General features: G+C 33.5%; 1 protein-coding gene across 4 annotated transcripts in view; it reads right to left on the reverse strand.

Moving 5' to 3' along the window:
- The window catches only part of MMUT (methylmalonyl-CoA mutase), a 41892-nt gene that overhangs the window by 21238 nt on the left and 308 nt on the right, over window positions 1-20346 (reverse strand). For 3 of the 4 annotated variants that reach the window (XM_044005121.1, XM_044005120.1, XM_044005119.1), the window contains exons 2-7: window positions 16765-17185; window positions 12829-13196; window positions 11477-11634; window positions 9350-9521; window positions 4037-4285; window positions 579-690 (exon numbers count right to left, since the gene is read on the reverse strand). In XM_044005121.1, coding sequence (XP_043861056.1) covers window positions 579-690; window positions 4037-4285; window positions 9350-9521; window positions 11477-11634; window positions 12829-13196; window positions 16765-17149 — 1444 coding nt within the window. In that variant the 5' untranslated portion in view covers window positions 17150-17185. Of the gene's footprint in view, window positions 1-578; window positions 691-4036; window positions 4286-9349; window positions 9522-11476; window positions 11635-12828; window positions 13197-16764; window positions 17186-19981; window positions 20001-20346 lie in introns of those variants that run through there. The other variant, XM_044005122.1, reaches the window with a different exon arrangement.

Below are 20346 nucleotides of genomic sequence, written 5' to 3' on the forward strand. Positions count from 1 at the left end.
CTTATATTCAGGAGAATTTCAAGTAGCTAGAAATCATCCATTTGTATCTCCCTCTAAGCAAGGAAAACTTGTGTATTAATAAATTGCATCTGATAAGACAATGACTAAAAACAGAGTACAAAATTTTTCTCCTACAACCAAAGGAATAATATACATGATGCCTAAATAATGTAAATAAAAATAATATTAAAAGGCACCCACCCAAAACTCAGGTTAATTGCAATGGTTCCTCTTGGTTCTAAAGAACAAATCAAAGACTCCTCCCTCTCCCCACAAAACTATACACTGTCCTCTATAGTTGCTGCAATAGAAGAGCACTGTGGCAAATCCAGCTACAATTTTGTCAGTCACTTTTGCTTAACTGTTTTTCTTTCTTCTAAGGAAGGATTCAGTGGGGGATAAAGAATATATCAAGACCAATAAAAAATAAATCAAATCAAATCCAAGTCAATAATAATGGTGTGTCTGAAATGTGCAAAGAACAGAGGCTCCTGTAACAGAATGGAAAACCAGTAGACATGTTTTCCCCAGAGGACAAAAAAAAGAGTCCAGATACAAATTTTTCCATTTCATCATACCAGAATCTATCCTGGCTTGTCTCCGAGCAGCACATTCTTCAATTCGAAGTTTGGGGATCCCTTCAGCTACAGCTTTGGCCATTCCACCCATTTCTTCAATTTCATTAATAAGCTAAAAGGGCAACAACATAATTAGGAACATTTAGTGATATGTAATACTATAACCATTTTATAGTCAATATTTGTCAAATCTTTTAAGTTTTGTTTTGTTTGCAAAGGTCTGTCATTTTCTCTGACTCTTACATTTTCAGCCCTTCTAATCTCTTATAATAGGAGACTCGTTATCAATTTTTAAATCACTCCTATTTGGGGCACACTGATCAAATCACTGAACTTTATAAAATATATTATCAAATTATTTGAAAGTTGGTTCCTAAAATTAAGGTTTAAAATCTCTTTGACTTAAAAGCCCAGGATTGTAACCAATTAGTAATTTAAAAAACATAGAAAAAAAATGTCCTTTAACAAATACTTATTGAACATGTTATGTGCAAGATACTGGGCTAGCTGCTGGCATACTAATACAGCGCAGAATCCTTAAAGATAACTAGCCAAATTTTAAATATGTACATTAATACTTTTAAAGTCTTTTAAATTGTCAATTTTTTAAACCTATGAGACAGTAAAACTGATTGAATACAACTTTTAAAATACAAATACTTTCTAAAATAATTTTTAAATTTCCATTTTACCAAATTTTTAATCTAAACAAAAAAACCTTCCTAAACAACTCAAGATAATACCAGAGACATTATTTATTATAACATATTCTTTAAGACTTATTTTCAAAGTCATCAGAGAATATGCCAAACTATCCAGGAAAATATAAAATGTCAAATTAAATTACATTTGGCTCAGAAAATCACATGTAAAAGCAAACCTTAACTCAGGATAAGGAAGACTTCCTTCACAATTAGAGCTAGGAACAAATAATTCTGGGATGTAATGTATTCCCTGACAATAAAGGTCTTCAAGCACACACAAGATAGATGACCATTTGTCAAGCAGATTGTAGATTCATATATTAAGGAGCTGACTAGATCACTGAAGTGCATTCCAACTCAGATCCTATGATTTTAAGATCATTCAGTATCTTTGCCCCTAAAAAATAACACTTCAAGATATGTGATCTAGTCAACTTTCATCTATGGACTTAGTGAGGAATAAGACTAGGAGAAAGCTAAAAAGGTTCTTGCTCTTTCCTAATTCATAAGATTTGGGGTGGGGGAAGCTTGGCACAAATTTAAAGATTAAAATAGTTTCTGATAGTTTAACATAATTTGCTATTCAATAAACTTAAGACCATATTTAGAGAAAAAGAAAGCAGTTTGCTAGAAAATAGGCTCAGACCAGCATTTTAAGTAATATATCAAAATAAATTTCAAATGGACAATTTAAATGTAAAAACTTACAATATGAAAAAATTAGGAGAGAACAGAAATTTATCTCACAATTGTTAATAAGAGAAGAATTTACAACTAGACAATAGAATAGAGGAGATAATAAAAAATAAACTACACAATTTAGATTCTACAAAATCAAAAAGCTATTGTAGGAACAAAATCAATATATAAATAAGAATTAAATAAGAATAATAAAAGCTAGAAGAACAAAATTGGGGATAAAAATAGGTATGTGTATATGCACAGTGTGTATATATTTATTTATATTTGCATCAAACATATGTATGATGAAAGTCTGATATCCAAAATCTATAGGGAATTAACATTCTTCTTTAAGACTCGGAGCTGGGGTCAGCTAGGTGACACAATAAAGCACCGGCCCTAGATTCAGGAGGACCTAAGTTCAAATCCAGCCTCAGACACTTGACTCTTACTAGCTGTGTGACCCTGGGCAAGTCACGTAACCCTCACTGCCCCACCAAAAAAAAATTACCACTCTAATTAAATAACAAACAGGAAGGACATTTTCATATGCATAGTATAAGAGAAAAAGAGGATTGTACACAAAACTCTGTTACAAAGAGTTTACTTTTCTAAGTATATAGTTAAGATCAACTGAAAATTTCAAAGATGTTCCACTTGTCTGGCCTGCTTTTTGGCCCTCTTTCTGATAAAGGTAGTTTTCAAAAAAAAAAATTTTCAAAAATGAATAATGATTTTAAAGTGTTCAAAATAACCAATAATTAGATAATTTCAAATTAAAATAATTCTGAGGTATCATTTCACATCCATTCAATTGGCATAGATGGTCAAAGTTGGAAAAATTAAAACCAAAGGAGCTGTAGGAAGGCAGACACTTGAATTCTCTACTGGAAAAACTATAAATCATGTAAAAGTACTGAAACAATTGGAAATCTGGTGAAAAGAAATATTAAGTTGTTAATATTCTTTGACCTGGCCACCAGTACTGGACTCATATCCCAGGAAAACAATGATAGAAAGGAAGATCCCATATTCATAGCCAAATATTGAGAGCAATCAATGCTACAAATAATTTATGGGTTAAAAAAAAAAAACCCTGGAGAATGGCTGAAATAATAGCATACGAATACAATGGAACACAACTGTACCATAAGAAATTATGTATATAAAGAATTCAGATAGATTTGGGAAGTGTTATATGAACTAATTCAAAATAAAGAAAATGTAACTAAAAGAACAAGAGGACATAATAATCACAAAATATAAATGAAAACAATACTAAAAGACATTAAAACTCAAGCTAAGTACAAGAGTAAATATTAAGTCCTAATTATTAAAATGAAAGCAAACATCCTTTCTTTTTTTGTTTTTTTTTTTTGTTTTTTTGCGGGGCAATGAGGGTTAAGTGACTTGCCCAGGGTCACACGGCTAGTAAGAGTCAAGTGTCTGAGGCCGGATGAACTCAGGTCCTCCTGAATCCAGGGCCAGTGCTTTATCCACTGCACCACCTAGCTGTCCCCAAACATCCTTTCTTTTAAGAAATCAGCAAACTAAAAAAAGTAGAAAGTGACATGTTCTTTCACTAGAAAGGCCTATATTTCACAGTTTTGCTTAAAAGTTTTTATAGGAAGATACTAAATTTGAGAGGAGCACATTTACTGAGAGCTGATTGTCAAAAAGCAGCAACAAAAACAGTCAAAATGATATGTCAAATAACTATAAACAAGCATTCATAGGAGGAAAAGACAATCTACTCTTTCAGACACACGAGAACAAGTCTAATAATCTTTTTTTGCTATTATATTTCAGTTTTAAAAAAGTATACAATTGGGGCAGCTAGGTGGCACAGTGGATAGAGCACTGGCCCTGGATTCAGAAGGACCTGAGTTCAAATCCAGCCTCAGACCCTTGACACTTACTAGATGTGTGACCCTGGGCAAGTCACTTAACCCCAATTGCCTCACCAAAAAAAAAAATACATTAAAAAAAAAAGTGTACAATCAAACTTAAAGCCCTCATCTCTCAAATATTCAAAATTGTTACAAAGTAACAAAACCAAAATAAGAAACTTACCTTCAAAGCAGCATTATAGACTTCATTTGTGAGGGATTCCATCATATATGAACCTCCCCATGGATCAGCTACTTTGGGAATCCCAGATTCTTCTTGAATTATGATCTGGGTATTTCTGGCAATTCGAGCACTTTTTACTGTTGGCAAACCCAAAGCTTCATCAAATGAATTTGTATGCAAGGACTGAGTCCCTCCAAACACTGCTGCCATTGCCTCTATTGTAGTACGAATAATATTATTGTAAGGATCCTAAAGAAATTAAAAAAAAAACTTTAACTAGACAATATGCTACTTGACTATAATACTTTCATGCTTATGTTTCATCTGTGATATGATGAAACAGTGATATATATTACACTTATAGAGCATTCATTCTCAGACACAAGGAATTAACCTCAGGTCAAAGGCTAATCAGTAGAAGCAGCAGAATTATAATTAATAGCCTATATTACTAATTTATTATCTTGTCACTTCCATAATGCTGTAAATGTGAATCTAATTTATACAGACAGATTTTAATCATATGTATTTATGTATAGCCTTAGAAATCTTTCAGGTTGTTCAATACTTGACAATCAATATTATATTGATAATTTTTATTATCAATTCTTCAAGTCGAGGAAACATATGCCTACCATATCAATAGACACACAATAAGCACCAAATTGATGTTTATTAAATTAAACTGAAGACTACTATAGATCAAGAGACAGAAAATAGTGATAAAGTTCTAACTTTGTTACCAATTCATTGTGTAAACATGAATGAATTACCTAATCTCTATGGGACTCAGTCTATCACCAGATGAATACATATGAAAAATTCAAATAATGTCTACCAGTCTCTTCTTGTACAAAATTTCCATGACATAACACTCACAAACATAATATTCCATCTCCCACTTCTGTCCTTTTAGACATTCTTTTTTTCTGTGTATGAAATATCCTCCCACCTTACCTGCACTTCACAGAATCCCAAGTTTCCTTCCATGAGGGTCTCAATGTCAAAGAAATAACATTGAGGTCCTCCATTCCATCTGCTAGCATCTAAAGAACACTTTAAGGTTTATAAAGTACTTTACAAATATCATGTGTTTATATTCACGACAATCCTGGAAGGAAGGTACTATTATTTTTCCCATTTTACAATTGGGGAGACTAAGGCAGATAGCATTTAAGTGATTTGCTCAGGGTCACAAAGCTAATAAGTATCTGAAGCTGGATTTGAACTCTGGTCTTCCAAACTCTAGGTCCAGCATGGCTCCATATCATGCAATTTGCAAAGCATGCAAAGTAGAAAAGTTCAGTAGAGTGAAACCTATTTAAATGGACTGAAATTAAATCAATTTAACCTAAAAGATAAAAGTTCCTAAATTGTTCCTATTTATGTAATTTTTTAAACAAATTGTTCTTTGTGTAACTATGTGATAAAAGTAGATAACTTTCAATGACAAATTCTGAATCCTTGATATAATTAGGTGATATTTATTTTAATGCTTCTTGATCATAATTTTATATTATTAGTGGCACACATCATTTCAACTTTCAAGAGGAATCATCAATGAACTGGCCAGCTTATTTCTGTCAACCACAAGAGGGAGCACATTTCACTCATAAAGATGATAAAATGCAATACTGAATGCTCGATAAAAACTAGAATTAAAAAAAATACTAGTTTAAGTAAAATTCTAGAACAAAAGTTCTCAGGGTTTTGTTTGTTCCCCTCCCCCACCCCAGTCTAGCCAAAAAAAATGAAAAAGCAAACAATCTTGAGAATCAATTACCTCAACTGTTTCCATTTATCTAAAATGACATTGTTTTGTGAGGCTTAAGTAAGATAAGTTATGTAAAGAAAGCCCTTTGGAAACTGTAAAACACTATATAAAGTAAACTGTATTTTGATTAGAAATCAATGAGGTATTTGGGTTTTTTTAATGTAAAGCCTTGGGTAGCTAGTGTTTCAGTGGTTTGAGCAGTGGTCTTAGAATCAGGAAAACTCACCTTCCTGAGTTCAAATATCACATCAGACACTTTACTAGCTGTGTGATTCTGGGCAAGTCATTTAACCCTTCAGTTCTTCATCTGTAAAAATGAGCTAGAAAAAGAACTAGTATCTTTGCCAAGAAAAGTCCAAATGGGGTCTCAAAGAGTAAGACACAAATTGACAACAACAAAAAAATGTAAAGCCTTTTATGTGCCATAAAAACATTTAAATTACAGTTTATTAACCACTTGGAATACATTCTATGTCTGCAAAATACATATTCAATCACAGCAGGAAACATTATGTAACCAAATTAATTATACAACTAATGATTAGTGTTTCTGGATTACACACATATTATAAGTGTATATGTATATGTATTAGATTTCTGGCTTTTATGTTCCCAGAATGGGCAAAATATATTACCCATAGTCTAGTTTTAATCTTACTGTCATGCAATCATATCCTTATTTTCAAAGAATTTTAAATCATCCTGAATTTAAAGTTACATATCTAAATGTTACACTTAGGGATACCTACTTGTATTCATGTATTAAAATATGGCACCCTAAATCTCTGACTAGCTACTATATACTGAAATGCTACAGATTCACTACCTCTATAGACTTACCTCTATACACAGTTCCCAAAAATATACATATAGCTTTAATTTCACTCCTGAATTCCATTCCCATAATATCAAGTCTTGACTGGCCATTTCTGCAAGCATCTCAAACTCAACACATCCAAAATGGAACTGATAATTTCTCACAAACCCATTCCTCATAAAAACTTTCCTATTTTGGGTGGCAGCTAGGTGGCACAGTTGATAGAGCACCAGCCCTGGATTCAGGAGGACCGGAGTTCAAATGCGGCCTCAGACACTTAACACTTACTAGCTGTGTGTGTGTGACCCTGGGCAAGTCATTCAACCCCAACTGCCTCACCAAAAAAAAAAAAAAAAAAAAAAAAAACCTTTCCTATTTTTGCTAAGAGTATAACTATCCTTCCGATAACCCAGATTCACAACCCCAATGTCATCCTCAACTCTTCACTCTCTATCAAGACCCATATCCAATCAGTTGCAAAATTCTACCTCCACAAATATACCTTATATGTCCATTTATATAATCAGGAGCCTAGATCAGGCACTTAACCTCTCTCCTGGATTAGCAACAGCTTCCTATCAAATATTCATAAGATATTATTAATGTTACTTCCTACTCAAAAAAGAAAAAAAAACAAAAACAAAAACAAAAACCTTCAATGGCTCTGTATTGCTCCTCCAAAAAAAATGAAATCCTCAGCCTAGCATTTAAAGCACTCCGCAGTGCATCCTTCCTTCACTTCTAGTCTTATTGCATATCACTTCCCTTCATATACTCTCTGTTCTAGTCAAATTGGCCTGGTTCTCCAGACATGCTACTCCATCTCCCACATGTATGCCTCTACAAAGTTATTTACCCCAGGTCATCTCTGCCACACAGAATCCCCAATTTCTTTCAAACAGTCTAGCTCCAATCAGAATCCTTTCCTGATCTCTTCCCTCTCCCCTCCCTTCCTGAATGTTAGAGCTCTCCATCTGGAAAGCACTTGAAAGCATTTTCTATTCACTTTTTCTGTCTGTATCTGGGTGTCCCAGGTAGAATGTGCATTCCCTCCATGCAATATTTAAATTTTTGTCTTTGTATCTGCAGCACTTTCTCCATGCTACGAGTTGAATAACTATTTTAATTGAATTGAAACAACCTGCTACACTGCCTCCTTTCTGTTCTAGATTTCCCACCAATCAAATTAGCTTGATAGAAATCAAGTAGGAAAAGAAATGTGATAATTTTCATAAAACTGCACTGATGGGAGGCTTATTAGAAGCAAGCAGGAGGAGACTCATGCCTTTTCCTTTTCTCCCTGCTCTTTGGAAACACCATACAACCCTTCTTTGGTTTAGTGGAGTTTGCTTTTTTTTTTTAAGGATTTTATAATTCAGCAGTTAAGGAGTTAGAATAATAAATTAAAAGATAACTATGAAGATAACAGGCTATAAAGTTGTGATAAGTTTATAGTAGCTTTTAAGACACACAGTATAAGGATCATTTACAAAAGGGTAGTCATTTGCGAGAATTCCTTTAAAAAGAAACAGAAAGAAGTGGAACATCTGAAAAACTGCAACGGGGAGAGAGATGGCTTAGAGAAGTAGAATAACATTTCCAGAAAGAAGGCATCACAAATGAAAGTTAATCAAACAAGGAGATGGAATAGACAATGAAATAATGTCACTATTCAATAGAGAGATAAGGGTGTCTTAATGGGTAGCGTCTTCGCTGCCTGAAGAATCAGCAAATTTCGCCTGACACACATGTGGCACGTGGCAAGTTACTTAACCTCTAGGTGCTCCAGGCAAGTTTCTAAGTGTCTGTGGCAGAGATGGTGACAACATGAATTAGGAAGGGAAACACCTCACTAGGTGCTTTGATGAAATCATGAGTATGGTAAGAAAAAAAAAAATCTGTTCTAATACACACACACACACACACACATACACACACAAACGGCATAGCAACCAAATTCTTGAAAAAAAACTGAAATTAAAAAAAAAAACACCTAAATAGTACAAAGCCTTAATGTTCCACACAAAGACTGAACAACTCCTCAATAGAAAAACAAACTAGAACAAATTACAAACCTGAACACAATGTTAAGAAAATTGGATCTGCTAGACCTAAGGAACCTTATGAATAGGAATGTTAAAGAGTAGGTCCCAGGGCCTATGAGATTTATTCAAAAAATGATCACGAACTATAACAAAAAAGAACTCATGGAAAAATGCAGAAATGCTGCTGGACACATCCTTTATACATAATAACAGAATAATAAAAATTATAATAAAATAAAGGAAACCGCAAACAAAAATGGAGAACAAAAAATAAAAGCATCTTAAATAATGAGTAGGTCAAAGAATAAATTACACAATAAAAAATATTTATACTAAAGTAAATAATGAGACAATATAATGTAATATATGGAATGAAGCGATTGCAGTAGGAAATGTATATACATGAATATTTATGCTGGAAATGGACTAATGAATTCAGAGGCTGCATTTAAAATACCTAGACAACCAACAAATTATCAATCTCCAAACAAGCATGAAAGTTATTTTTAAAATTAGATGCAATCCAAACAAAACTTATTTTTAAAAGAAAATAATAAAGCTAGTTTTCTGTGTGTTAGATAAAAGGCTGAATTACAAAAAACAAACAAAAAAAAACCCTGTTTTAACAATATGATATACATTGAAAGATTTTTAAAATAAAATAAGAAATACACAACCTGCTCAGTAAGTGACCAGCCTGAAGTCTGACAATGTGCTCGCAGAAGAAGTGATTTAGAGTTCTGGGGTTTAAACATCTTCTCTACTAAGTGTGCCCAGAGTCGTCTCCCTGCTCTCATTTTTGCTATTTCCATATAAAAGTTCATTCCAATTCCCCAGAAAAAAGATAATCTGCAAGAATAACAAATGAACCAAAATTTACTTATATAGGACAACATGCAATGAAAAAAAATGGTTACTTTACTTGTATTATAATTTTCTAATAATAAAAATAATATCTAAGTTTTAAAATTTCAGATTAGTTATTATAAAATAAAAGTAAGAGAGTTTACCCTTATTTAAAGTTGAATATCTGAAAATGCCATCTTGCACACATTTTAAAAAAACAGCTGATTACTGGCATTATAAAAGCCATTTACTCTTTAATTCTTTTTTTTTTTTTTAGTGAGGCAATGGGGGTTAAGTGACTTGCCCAGGGTCACACAGCTAGTAAGTGTCAAGTGTCTGAGGCTGGATTTGAACTCAGGTACTCCTGACTCCAGGGCCGGTGCTCTATCCACTGTGCCACCTAGCTGCCCCCCCCATTTACTCTTTATAATAGCTTCCTGTTAAATAAAATTCTCTCATACAACTAAAGTATAACTGAACTTAAAAAAATTTGACAAATGTAACTTTTTAGTTCATTTAGCATACATCACATAACAAGAACTATAAATGTCTATTAAAAGTTGAAAAACCATTGTTATTATTCCTGGACAAGTTTGTTTCCATGAGAAATCTGCAGCATCACCTGCTGTCAATTAACCACTAATTTGTTTTATATGTCATACGAAACTATGTATTTTTCATAATATTTCACTAATAGAAATTACAAAGTATTTTTTGAAGTGTCTTGTAAGCAAGGACAGTAATCCTACACTAATCTGTGTGTACAAAATGACATTCACAAGTCAATTTACATATTAAGAAATGTAAAAATAATAGCATATGGTGGAAAGTAAAATTTGCTAAATGACACAATGTCTATAAAGCACTTTGAAAGAACTAGAGTGCTATATAAACACTAGCTTTTGTTATCACTTCCTTTATTTTTGTGTCAGACCTACAATTTAATTTCTTTTAGGAATTCCCAATAAAAAAATATTCCTTTAGCAATGCAGAGAACATCTGCTTTTTATAATATTCATACACCTGCAACTTATACCTCTAAAAATTGCCTGTGGTTAGAAATCAAATGACTTGTGTAGACACACAGCCAGTATGTGACAAAGGTAGGATTTAAACCCAGGTCTTTGCTAACTTCAAGTTGAAGACTCCTCTTGCTCCATACTAATGTCCTGGCTAAGTGGTTCAGAAAGTTGAAAGACAACAATATCCAAGTATCATAACATTTTAAGAAATTCATGCAATATAGTACCTTTAAGTAAGACAAATATTAATGCACTAAAATAAATCCTTAATCTACCATTTACAGAACATTTGGACTAAAAAAATATACTTTTATTAAAATGGATGATGAAAATGTTGAAAATTATTATTATGTTGTGTTTTATATGTTTATTATCATAATAAATATTATCTCATTCTTCTCATCTTTTTCAATCAGATTCAAATAGAAATGCTCCAGGGACAAGTCATTATCCTATTACTGTTGTATATTTAATAGTCTACAGACTATTTTGTAGGTGGATAAAACAATATTTTTGTAATTGAATAAACGTATTAGCATATTTTTCAAAAAGGAAGCTAATTTGATTTCAACATTCCATTCCTTTTTAAATTATTAATACTTTTATGGAAACGTTAAACTTCTAAAATGATAGCTCCTCTTAAAATGTAATTATGCTCATGAATAAGCTTTAAATTTGTTTCCTTCAATTAATAATTCAATATAAATGACAGACAACTACAAATTAGATTTTTATTCCAAACTTTCAAATTCCAAATTTCATTAGCCAACTGCCTTGTTATCACTAAGACAGAAAAGAGAGGAAACAATCAAATATGAGTTTCATACATATTTCACTTCTCATTTATTTTTCTAAATGCTAACATATTCTCATTAATTTAAATTTTTTTCAGTCATTTTACAAATGTTGGATAGATCTCATATGAGTTTTACTCACCTTGGTGCAAATTCATCAATGCTAAGACCAGCCTGGAGTCCAGTTCTACAGTATTCTAAACCATCAGCTATAGTATATGCTAATTCCAGAATGGCATCAGCTCCTGCCTCTTGCATATGGTATCCACTAATGGAAATTGAATTAAACTTTGGCATATGCTATGTAAAGAAATTAAAAATCAACAATTAATGATTCAAAATGAAGTGACTTTCAACAAAGGTAATATAACCTTAAGTTGAAGGAGGTAACTTTGTATGAGCTTAACTTGCATTCATAGTACAATGCCAGAAAAAAAAATTACTCCCACTCTACTCTATACTATTCATATTGTGTTCAATTATGTTAAGTTTTAAGAGAGACATTAACAAGCTGGAGTATATACAAAAGGAGGAGAAACAGAGGGTGAGGAAACCTGTAGTCATGACCCTCTTCTTAACTTCTCAATTTTTGTAGAAGGTACAAACTTACTATCCACTAACTCTCTTCTCTTTTTTCAGCCAGATATCTATCATGAAGCAGCTTTCTACTCTCATACCTTCATATCCTCTACTCTCCTTTCTCAATACTGCATGACCTTAAATTACTCACTGAAACTTTTCTCTACAAAATTAATAACATTCCTTAGTTGCCACATTGTATGGCATCCTTCCTATGATTTTCTACAACTTCTAGCAATTAATCCATTTTCAATCTGGTTTATTCATATAAATTTAATATAAATTAATATAAAATTTATATAAATTTTAAAAACTTTCTCAATAGATTACAACAGAACTTGATACTGATTCTAAGAAATCAAAACAAATTTTAAATTACAAAGAAGATCTACTGAAACATAACATGCTATGTCACATTAAAGCTTTCAGTGTTAATGTTGAAATTAAAATACTGTCTCTGCTCTCAAGGATCTTGAAATCTGGTTGGAGAGGTGTCGGGTATTCACACACACAAAAACAATAAATGTTGATTGGATGAATAGTTTTAAATTTTAGAAAATCTAGCTATGGCACTTCTAATATCTGAGAAAATACATTTTATATGACAACTGCTTGAGAAAAATAATCTAAATTAGTTTAGCCTATATCAAATACCTTTTAAATTCTGTGCTATTACTTTAATAACATTTTTGTCTTAACTAAATTAATGTGTCCCTAAAAAGTATACAAATTGTATTTTTATATTTTGAATTATTTTTCAAAAGAATAAGAACTTATTAAGGTAATACTGCTGGAAATTATTTTCTTTTTTATGTGACTACTGTAATATAAATAAGCAATTACTCATTTATCTACTTATGAATTTGAAATTACACCTATAAATTTAATTTAAGAGGATAGCAAAACAAAGGATACCTTTGCTGTGTATTGGAAGATATCTGCAATAATCCTCATGGATGGCTCTGGAGGAAAAATGTAAGTATTTCTGACCATGAACTCCTTTAATATGTCATTTTGAATTGTACCAGTTAGTTTTTCTTGAGGTACTCCTTGTTCTTCCCCAGTTACAATAAATGTTGCAAGAATTGGAATAACTGCTCCATTCATTGTCATGGAAACTGACATTTTTTCTAAAGGAATTCCATCAAAAAGAATTTTGGTGTCTTCCACAGTGTCAATGGCTACTCCAGCCATTCCAACATCACCACAGACTCGTGGATTATCTGAATCATATCCCCGATGGGTTGCAAGATCAAAGGCAACTGACAATCCCTGTTGACCAGCTAAGTATATAAAGAAAAGGATATTAGAATTAGAGAGCACTATTTTTAAATGAAACTTTGTTTTTAATCATATCATGGGGAAATCAGTTGATTAACCTCACAGAAGTTTGCACTGTTATGGCTTACAAATTATTTTGACATTTATAAACATCAAGGCTCATTTACAGGGGCAGCTAGGTGGCACAGTGGATAGAGCACTGGCCCTGGAGTCAGGAGTACCTGAGTTCAAATCCGGCCTCAGACACTTGACACTTACTAGCTGTGTGACTCTGGGCAAGTCACTTAACCCCAACTGCCTCACTAAAAAAAAAAAAAAAAAAAAAAAAAAGACCTGTTTACAAAAGATATCTCATTGACAAAAAAGGAAGATAATAAATGTTGGAGAGGTTGTGGGAAAATTGGAACACTAAAGCATTGTTGGTGGAGCTGTGAGCTGATCCAACCATTCTGGAGAGCAATTTGGAATTATGCCCAAAGGGCGATAAAGCTGTGCATACCCTTTGACCCAGCAATCCCACTTTTAGGTCTTTTGCCCAAAGAAATCATGGAAGGGGGAAAGGGACCCACATGTACAAAAATATTTATAGCTGCTCTTTACGTGGTAGCAAGGAATTGGAAGTTGATGGGGTGCCCATCAATTGGGGAATGGCTGGACAAGTTGTGGTATATGAATACAATGGAATACTATTGTGCTGTAAGAAATGATGAGCAGGAAGAGTTCAGAGAAACCTGGAAGGTCTTACATGAGCTGATGATGAGTGAGATGAGCAGAACCAGAAGAACATTGTACACAGTATCATCAACATTGAGTGTTGACCTACTGTGATGGATTGTGATGGACTATATTCTTCTCACCAATGCAATGGTACAGAAGAGTTCCAGGGAACTCATGATAGAAGAGGATCTCCAAATCCAAGAAAAAAAAAGAAAGAAAGAACTGTGGAGTATAGATGCTGATTGAACCATATTATTTCTTTTGTTTTGGGTGCTGTTGTTTTTTTTTTCTATTTTGAGGTTTTGCATCACTGCTCTGATTTTTTCTCTTGTAACAGGATTAATGCAGAAATAGGATTGTTATTGTGTGTATATATATGTGTGTGTGTATATATATATATATGTATATGTATAGAGATATATAGATATAACCTATATCAGATTACCTGCTGTCTAGGGGAGGGGGGAGGGAGGGGAGGGAGGGAGAAAAATCTGAAATTGTAAAGCTTGTATGGGCAAAGGTTGAGAACTATCTTTACATGTAACGGAAAAAATAAAATACCTTATACATTAAAAAAAAAAGATATCTCATACAAAGCTTTTCTCTAAACATGCCCTTCACTTCATTATGACATAGCAGGATGAACTAAATTCCAGTGCAACACTTTACTTACTCAACATCATCAAAAAATGAGATGTTCGGGGGCGGCTAGGTGGCACAGTGGATAAAGCACCGGCCCTGAATTCAGGAGTACCTGAGTTCAAATCCGGCCTCGGACACTTGACTTACTAGCTGTGTGACCCTGGGCAAGTCACTTAACCCCTATTGCCCCGCAAAAAAACCCCAAAACAACAAACAAACAAACAAAAATGAGATGTTCCATATAAATCCATTTTTTTGGATAACAGCCTTAAAATTTTTATATTTTGATAATTTTTAAGGGAAGCATTTTGAGAATGAATTGCAAAGTTTTTTGGCTTGTTAGGCTATACTGAATATAAATTAACTCTTAGGACTCAAAGTCATCACTGCAAATGTAAATTACCACTCTAGGGTCATTTATCCCTGTATAAAATGTACCTAAAATACTATGCTTTTTTAGTTAATGACTCTTTTGTTTCCTCCCTGTCAGCTGTCACTGCTCATGATCTACTATAACCAAGAAAAGAATTAAAATGACCAAGGGAAACTGAATAATCAAATTTGCTAAATCAGTAATTTTAACCTTATGCACAGCATGAAGTCTTAATATTTAGCATTACCCTAAACATGGGTCCTTTCTCTTTAGTGTATACAGTTACCACAATATCACTGGGTCAAAAGGTATGTAGAGTTTAATAGTTTTTGGGGTATAGTTCCAAACTGATATCCAGAATAACTGGACCCTATCAACAGTGCATTAATGTGCCTGTTTTTCCACATCCTCTTTAGCATGTCAATTTCCATTTTTGTCATCTTAGTCAACTTGATAAGGTGGTACCTTAGAGTAGCTTTAATTTTCACTTTTTCTAATTATTAGTGTTTTATATCATTTTTTTTTCTTATGGCTATAGATAAGATTGCATTTTTTCCTCTGAAAACAGCTTTTTCATGTCCTTTAACCATTTATCAATTGGGGCATGGATCTTATTCTTCTATATTTAACTCTCCTTATATATATTGCAAATGAGACAGAAAAATGTGTTGAAAAAATTTTTCCCCAGTTTTCTGCCTCTAATTTTGGCTTTGTCTATAAAAAAAAAAATTCATTTCATGTAATCTAAATTATGCATTTTACCTCCAGTGAGCCTCTCAGTCTCATTTGGTTATGAACTCTTTCCCTATCCATAGATCTGGCAGTTGATTTCTTCCATGCTACACTAATTTGCTTATGCTGTCACCCTCCATGTCTAAATCATGTACCCATTTTGAGCTTACATTCGTATATACTATGTGACGTGTTTGTCTACACCTAGTTTCTGCCAACAATTTTCCAGTTTTCCAAAAAGTTCTTGTTGAATGATGAGTTCTAGTCCCTATATCTGGGATCTTTGGGCTTATCAAACACTAAATTACTGTGCTCATTTGTTTCTGCATATTAAATATATCAATCTGTTTCATTTATGAACCTCTCCATTTCTTATTTAATACAAAATTGTTCTGAAGATTACACCTTTCTACAATAGTCTGAGATCTAGTACTGCTAACACTGCCTTCTTTCCCAGTTTTTTCCATTGATTCCCTTGATATTCTTGATCCTTTTGTTCCTCCATATGAATTTTGTAATTTTTCTAACTCTATAAAGCAATAGCTCTACAAAGTAATTCCTTGGTAGTCTGATATGGCACTAAGTAATTTAGGCAGTATTGTCACTGTATTCTGTTTATATTTTATCTTATTATACCATCTGATACTCTTCATGTTGATTTTCATAAAACTAGCAATAGTTTTGTTTTGTTTTGTTTTTACTATTTACAGTTAGGTTGCACAGTGGATAGAGTGCCAGACCCGGAGTCTGGAAGACTCATCTTCATGAGTTCAAATCCAGTCTCAGACACTTACTAGCTGTATGATTCTGGGCAAGTCATTTAACCCTTTTTGCCTCAGTTCCTCATAAGTTAAATGAGATAGAGAAGGAAACAGCAAACCACCCCAGTATTTTTGCCAAGGAAACCCCAAATGGGGTCACAAAGAGTGGGACTGAAAGACTCAACAACAAAAAAGTATTTTTTTTACCTTTAAAGCTTAAATACAGCCATTCTATATAAAGTTACCCTGACTCCAGTTATAAATATATTTCTCAAGTCCCCCAAAGACAGGCCTTTCTCCATTTGCTTTGTTTAGCTAAGTAAAAAGGAAACAAAAAAATCTTACCCTTGATATTGTCCTTATAGAATTTATTGCTTTCTTCCACAGTGCTAAAGCCAGCGTATTGGCGGATGGTCCATGGTCTGAAGGTATACATGGTGGGATATGGTCCACGAGTAAATGGCTTCATTCCTGGTAACTCTTCAGGTAATTCCTTGGTATCTTTGCTGGAATACAAGGGCTTTATGGAGATTCCTTCTGGGGTGTGCCATATCAAATCTTCTGGATTCTTGCCTTTCAGCTGCTTTTTAGCTAAGGCAACCCACTCTGGATGTAGGGGGAGCTGCTGATGAAGAAGGCGTTGATATGTGTGCCTCAGAAACTTAGATTCTTTAAGCTGTTTCAGGTAATGTGGAGGGAACAAGAGAAGCCCAATTTTAGCCCTTAACATGACTATGGAAGTCACTCACAAGGAACAAGAGATGACCTGAAAAACAAAAGAAAAATGCTGCAAGTAAATCTCCAAGGAAGACTATAAGTTTCATTAGAATTTGGTGGGAAGGGTAGATGAGGAAAATGAAGAAAAAGTTCAACATTACATTTTGCATCCTAAAATTGACCACTTCCACCCCCATCTCCTTATTAAACATCTATGTGCAACGAACTATCCATAGGGTTCCTTGCAGATCTTCTCCTGATAAAATGACTGCAGGTACTATGCCTTTCTACTTTTAAGCATAATCTTTTGTATAAGAACACATAGTACTGATGCCATCCAGTAGAAAGAGCAATAGATCTGATGCCAGAAGATCTAGATTAAAATCCTGACTATGCTACTTTCTAACTGTGACCTTAGTGATCTAAGGAAGAAGGAGATATTTGATTTGGAGCCATTAACCCTAGGTTTTGAATCCTAGCTTGGCCAACCTTACCAACGGGCCATTACCAAAGTGATTTTAACTTCTCGGTATATTTCTTCCACATCTATGAAATGATGATCTTCAAGGTTCCTTTCAAGCTTGAAAATCCTCTGATTAGATACTAATTTTATTCTAAATATACTATTGCACTGTATTTATCTGTTTCATTTACTTTCTCTTTACTCATTTTGTCTGTTTTAGATTATAAACTCCAAAATAAAAGATTAATTTGATGTTTGTTTCTGAATAATTTTCTTTTTTTATATTTATATTTTTGAGTACAGTTCATCTAAATAACTAAATATTTTATTAACCAGTACAATAGGAACTGTTAGAAGAAAATTCTTCACACATATGTAACCTAATTTTTATGGCTACTTCCTCTATAACAGGGGTTCTTAACTCTTTCTGAATAATGGCCCCCTCTGACAGTCCAGTGAAGTCTATGGACCGCTATTCAGATATTTTGAATATGTAAAATAAAATGCATAGGTTTACAAAGAAAACCAACCTGCATGAAATATAGTTATCAAAATATTTTTTATGAAACAAGATCATGGACTACAAGTTAAAAAGCAATGCACTCTGGACAAAGATTATAATTTCCCACACCTTTATGAAGTGATGGAAAAATAATAACTAGCATACAGCACTTTGAGGCTTACCCTGTGATCTATCTATATATGTATATCTAAAATCTTATTTCATCCTTACAACCCAGAAAAACTCATTATCATGTGGTCAACTTGGTCATGGGCCATCCTCTAGCAAGATTACCAGGGTGATCCTAGGATAATAGACACACAGTTTGTCCCTGCACTAATACTGCATTTTTAAAGATGTTTTTATAAAATTTGACTATGCTTTATGGTAATAGCCACCTTTATTTACCATCTGAATGAAATAAAGTAAAGAGAGGTTAGAATACATTCTCCAAGGTATTGTGATCAGGAGGAAGAGGAGGAGGAGGAGGAGGAGGAGGAACAGGAGTAGGAGGAACGGATAACATTTATACAAGACTATATGACAGGAAGTCTGCTAAGCACTTTACAATTATTATCTGATTTGATCCTCACAACAACCCTAAGAGGGAGGTGCTACTATTATCCCAATTTTACAGTTGAGGAAAGTGAGGCAGACAGGCTGAATTACTTGCCCAGGATCACACAGCTAAGTGACTGAATTTGAATTTAAATTCAGGTCTTCCTGCCTTCAGGCCTAATATTTAATCTACTGTGCCATGTAGCTGTACCTAAGATGCTTTTTCCATGTTCTTATCTTTCCCCAAGCTATAGCCCCTATTCTAGATTTGTCAATAAGAAAATAAAGACTAAAAAGCCCCAAAATAAAATATTTAGTGTGATAATACTACAAAAGTCATTCTGAAAAACTTCCTAAGAACAGTCTATTATTGTCACAAAGAATAAACAAGTATCACACATATTTTATTGGGATATACTTATGACCTTCCTAAAATGGGGGGGGGAGCAGAATTGGTCAGTAAGTTGGAGTCAGTTTTATAAAAAATAAAGGCATTTCAACATTTTTTAATACTTTTTAATAAAAAATAAGGGCATTTTCAACAATTTTAATATTTTTTTTCATGTGATGAGAAATTTTTAATACTTTTAGTATTTAAGTCACAGATGGGGAAAAGAGGCTTTAAGAAACAATTAAGGAAAATATAAACCAATACAATTCAAGTTATTAATAGCTAGGAAGTAACAAATGACTCGAGCATATAGCCAAAAGAGCTGCAGAGACACACAAAAATATAGCTAGCTAGTATTATGAACCACAAATCAATTTGTGATCATCCACATGTCAATCATTCACAGCAAAATTCTAATCCCATCTAATCTAATTGTTCTGCCACTCTGCAGGCTTGTGATGCAAATAACCATTTTAAGGAAAGCAAAACCAATTAGGCATTAAACATGCTATAAAAAGACTAACTATAAATGTTATACTTGTTATCTATTATTTGAGATTGTCTATGCTACTGTTCTCTATAACCCCTTTGCCTCCCATTATCATAGATAAGTGATTCTAAACCAGAGATCCTATAAACTTAGTTGCTGGTGAGTTGTTTTTTTTTTTTATGTGTATTTTAATGTAATCGGTTTCCTTTGTAATCCTGTGCTTTGTATTTTATGCATTAAAAACATTATTTTGAGATTTCACTAATACTCCCCAAAAGGTCCATGAAAGATAAACAATCTGCTAGACAATCAAAAGTTGGCTACATTACAATAACTGGTGTAGCAAAAGGGTTGGGGCAGATCACATCTGTAATCTTATGCGGATACCTCTACACACTGGAAGTAATGTCTTTGGGGTCACCTTTTACAAACAGCACTCACAGAAACTTCTTTGTGGCAGAACGATGACAGCTGTTTGGGTTCTGTATGTACCAATGCTGAAAATATGGCATTAAGTCACTTGGCGGGGAGGTGTTAAAGAGCCTTGGATAAAATACAGTAGGTTATGAGCAAGTTCAGGATGCACAATGAAGCTTGTCTTCTCCAGCATCTGAGGATGAACCAGCAAGTCTGGACCTTTCGTTTAGGGGACAGGAAGTATGAAAAGGAAGAGGGAGAAATTTGGGGGAGAGAGAGAAAAGGCAAAGGGAAATAAAAGTGGAGCTGGGGGAGGGGGGTGGTGTCAAGAGGGAGAAAGGGAGCACGGAAGGAGAGGTAGGGCAGGGGGGAGAAAGGGGAGACATGAG

Source organism: Dromiciops gliroides, chromosome 4 (genome assembly GCF_019393635.1).
Source record: "Dromiciops gliroides isolate mDroGli1 chromosome 4, mDroGli1.pri, whole genome shotgun sequence".
Taxonomy (NCBI): Eukaryota; Metazoa; Chordata; class Mammalia; order Microbiotheria; family Microbiotheriidae; genus Dromiciops; species Dromiciops gliroides.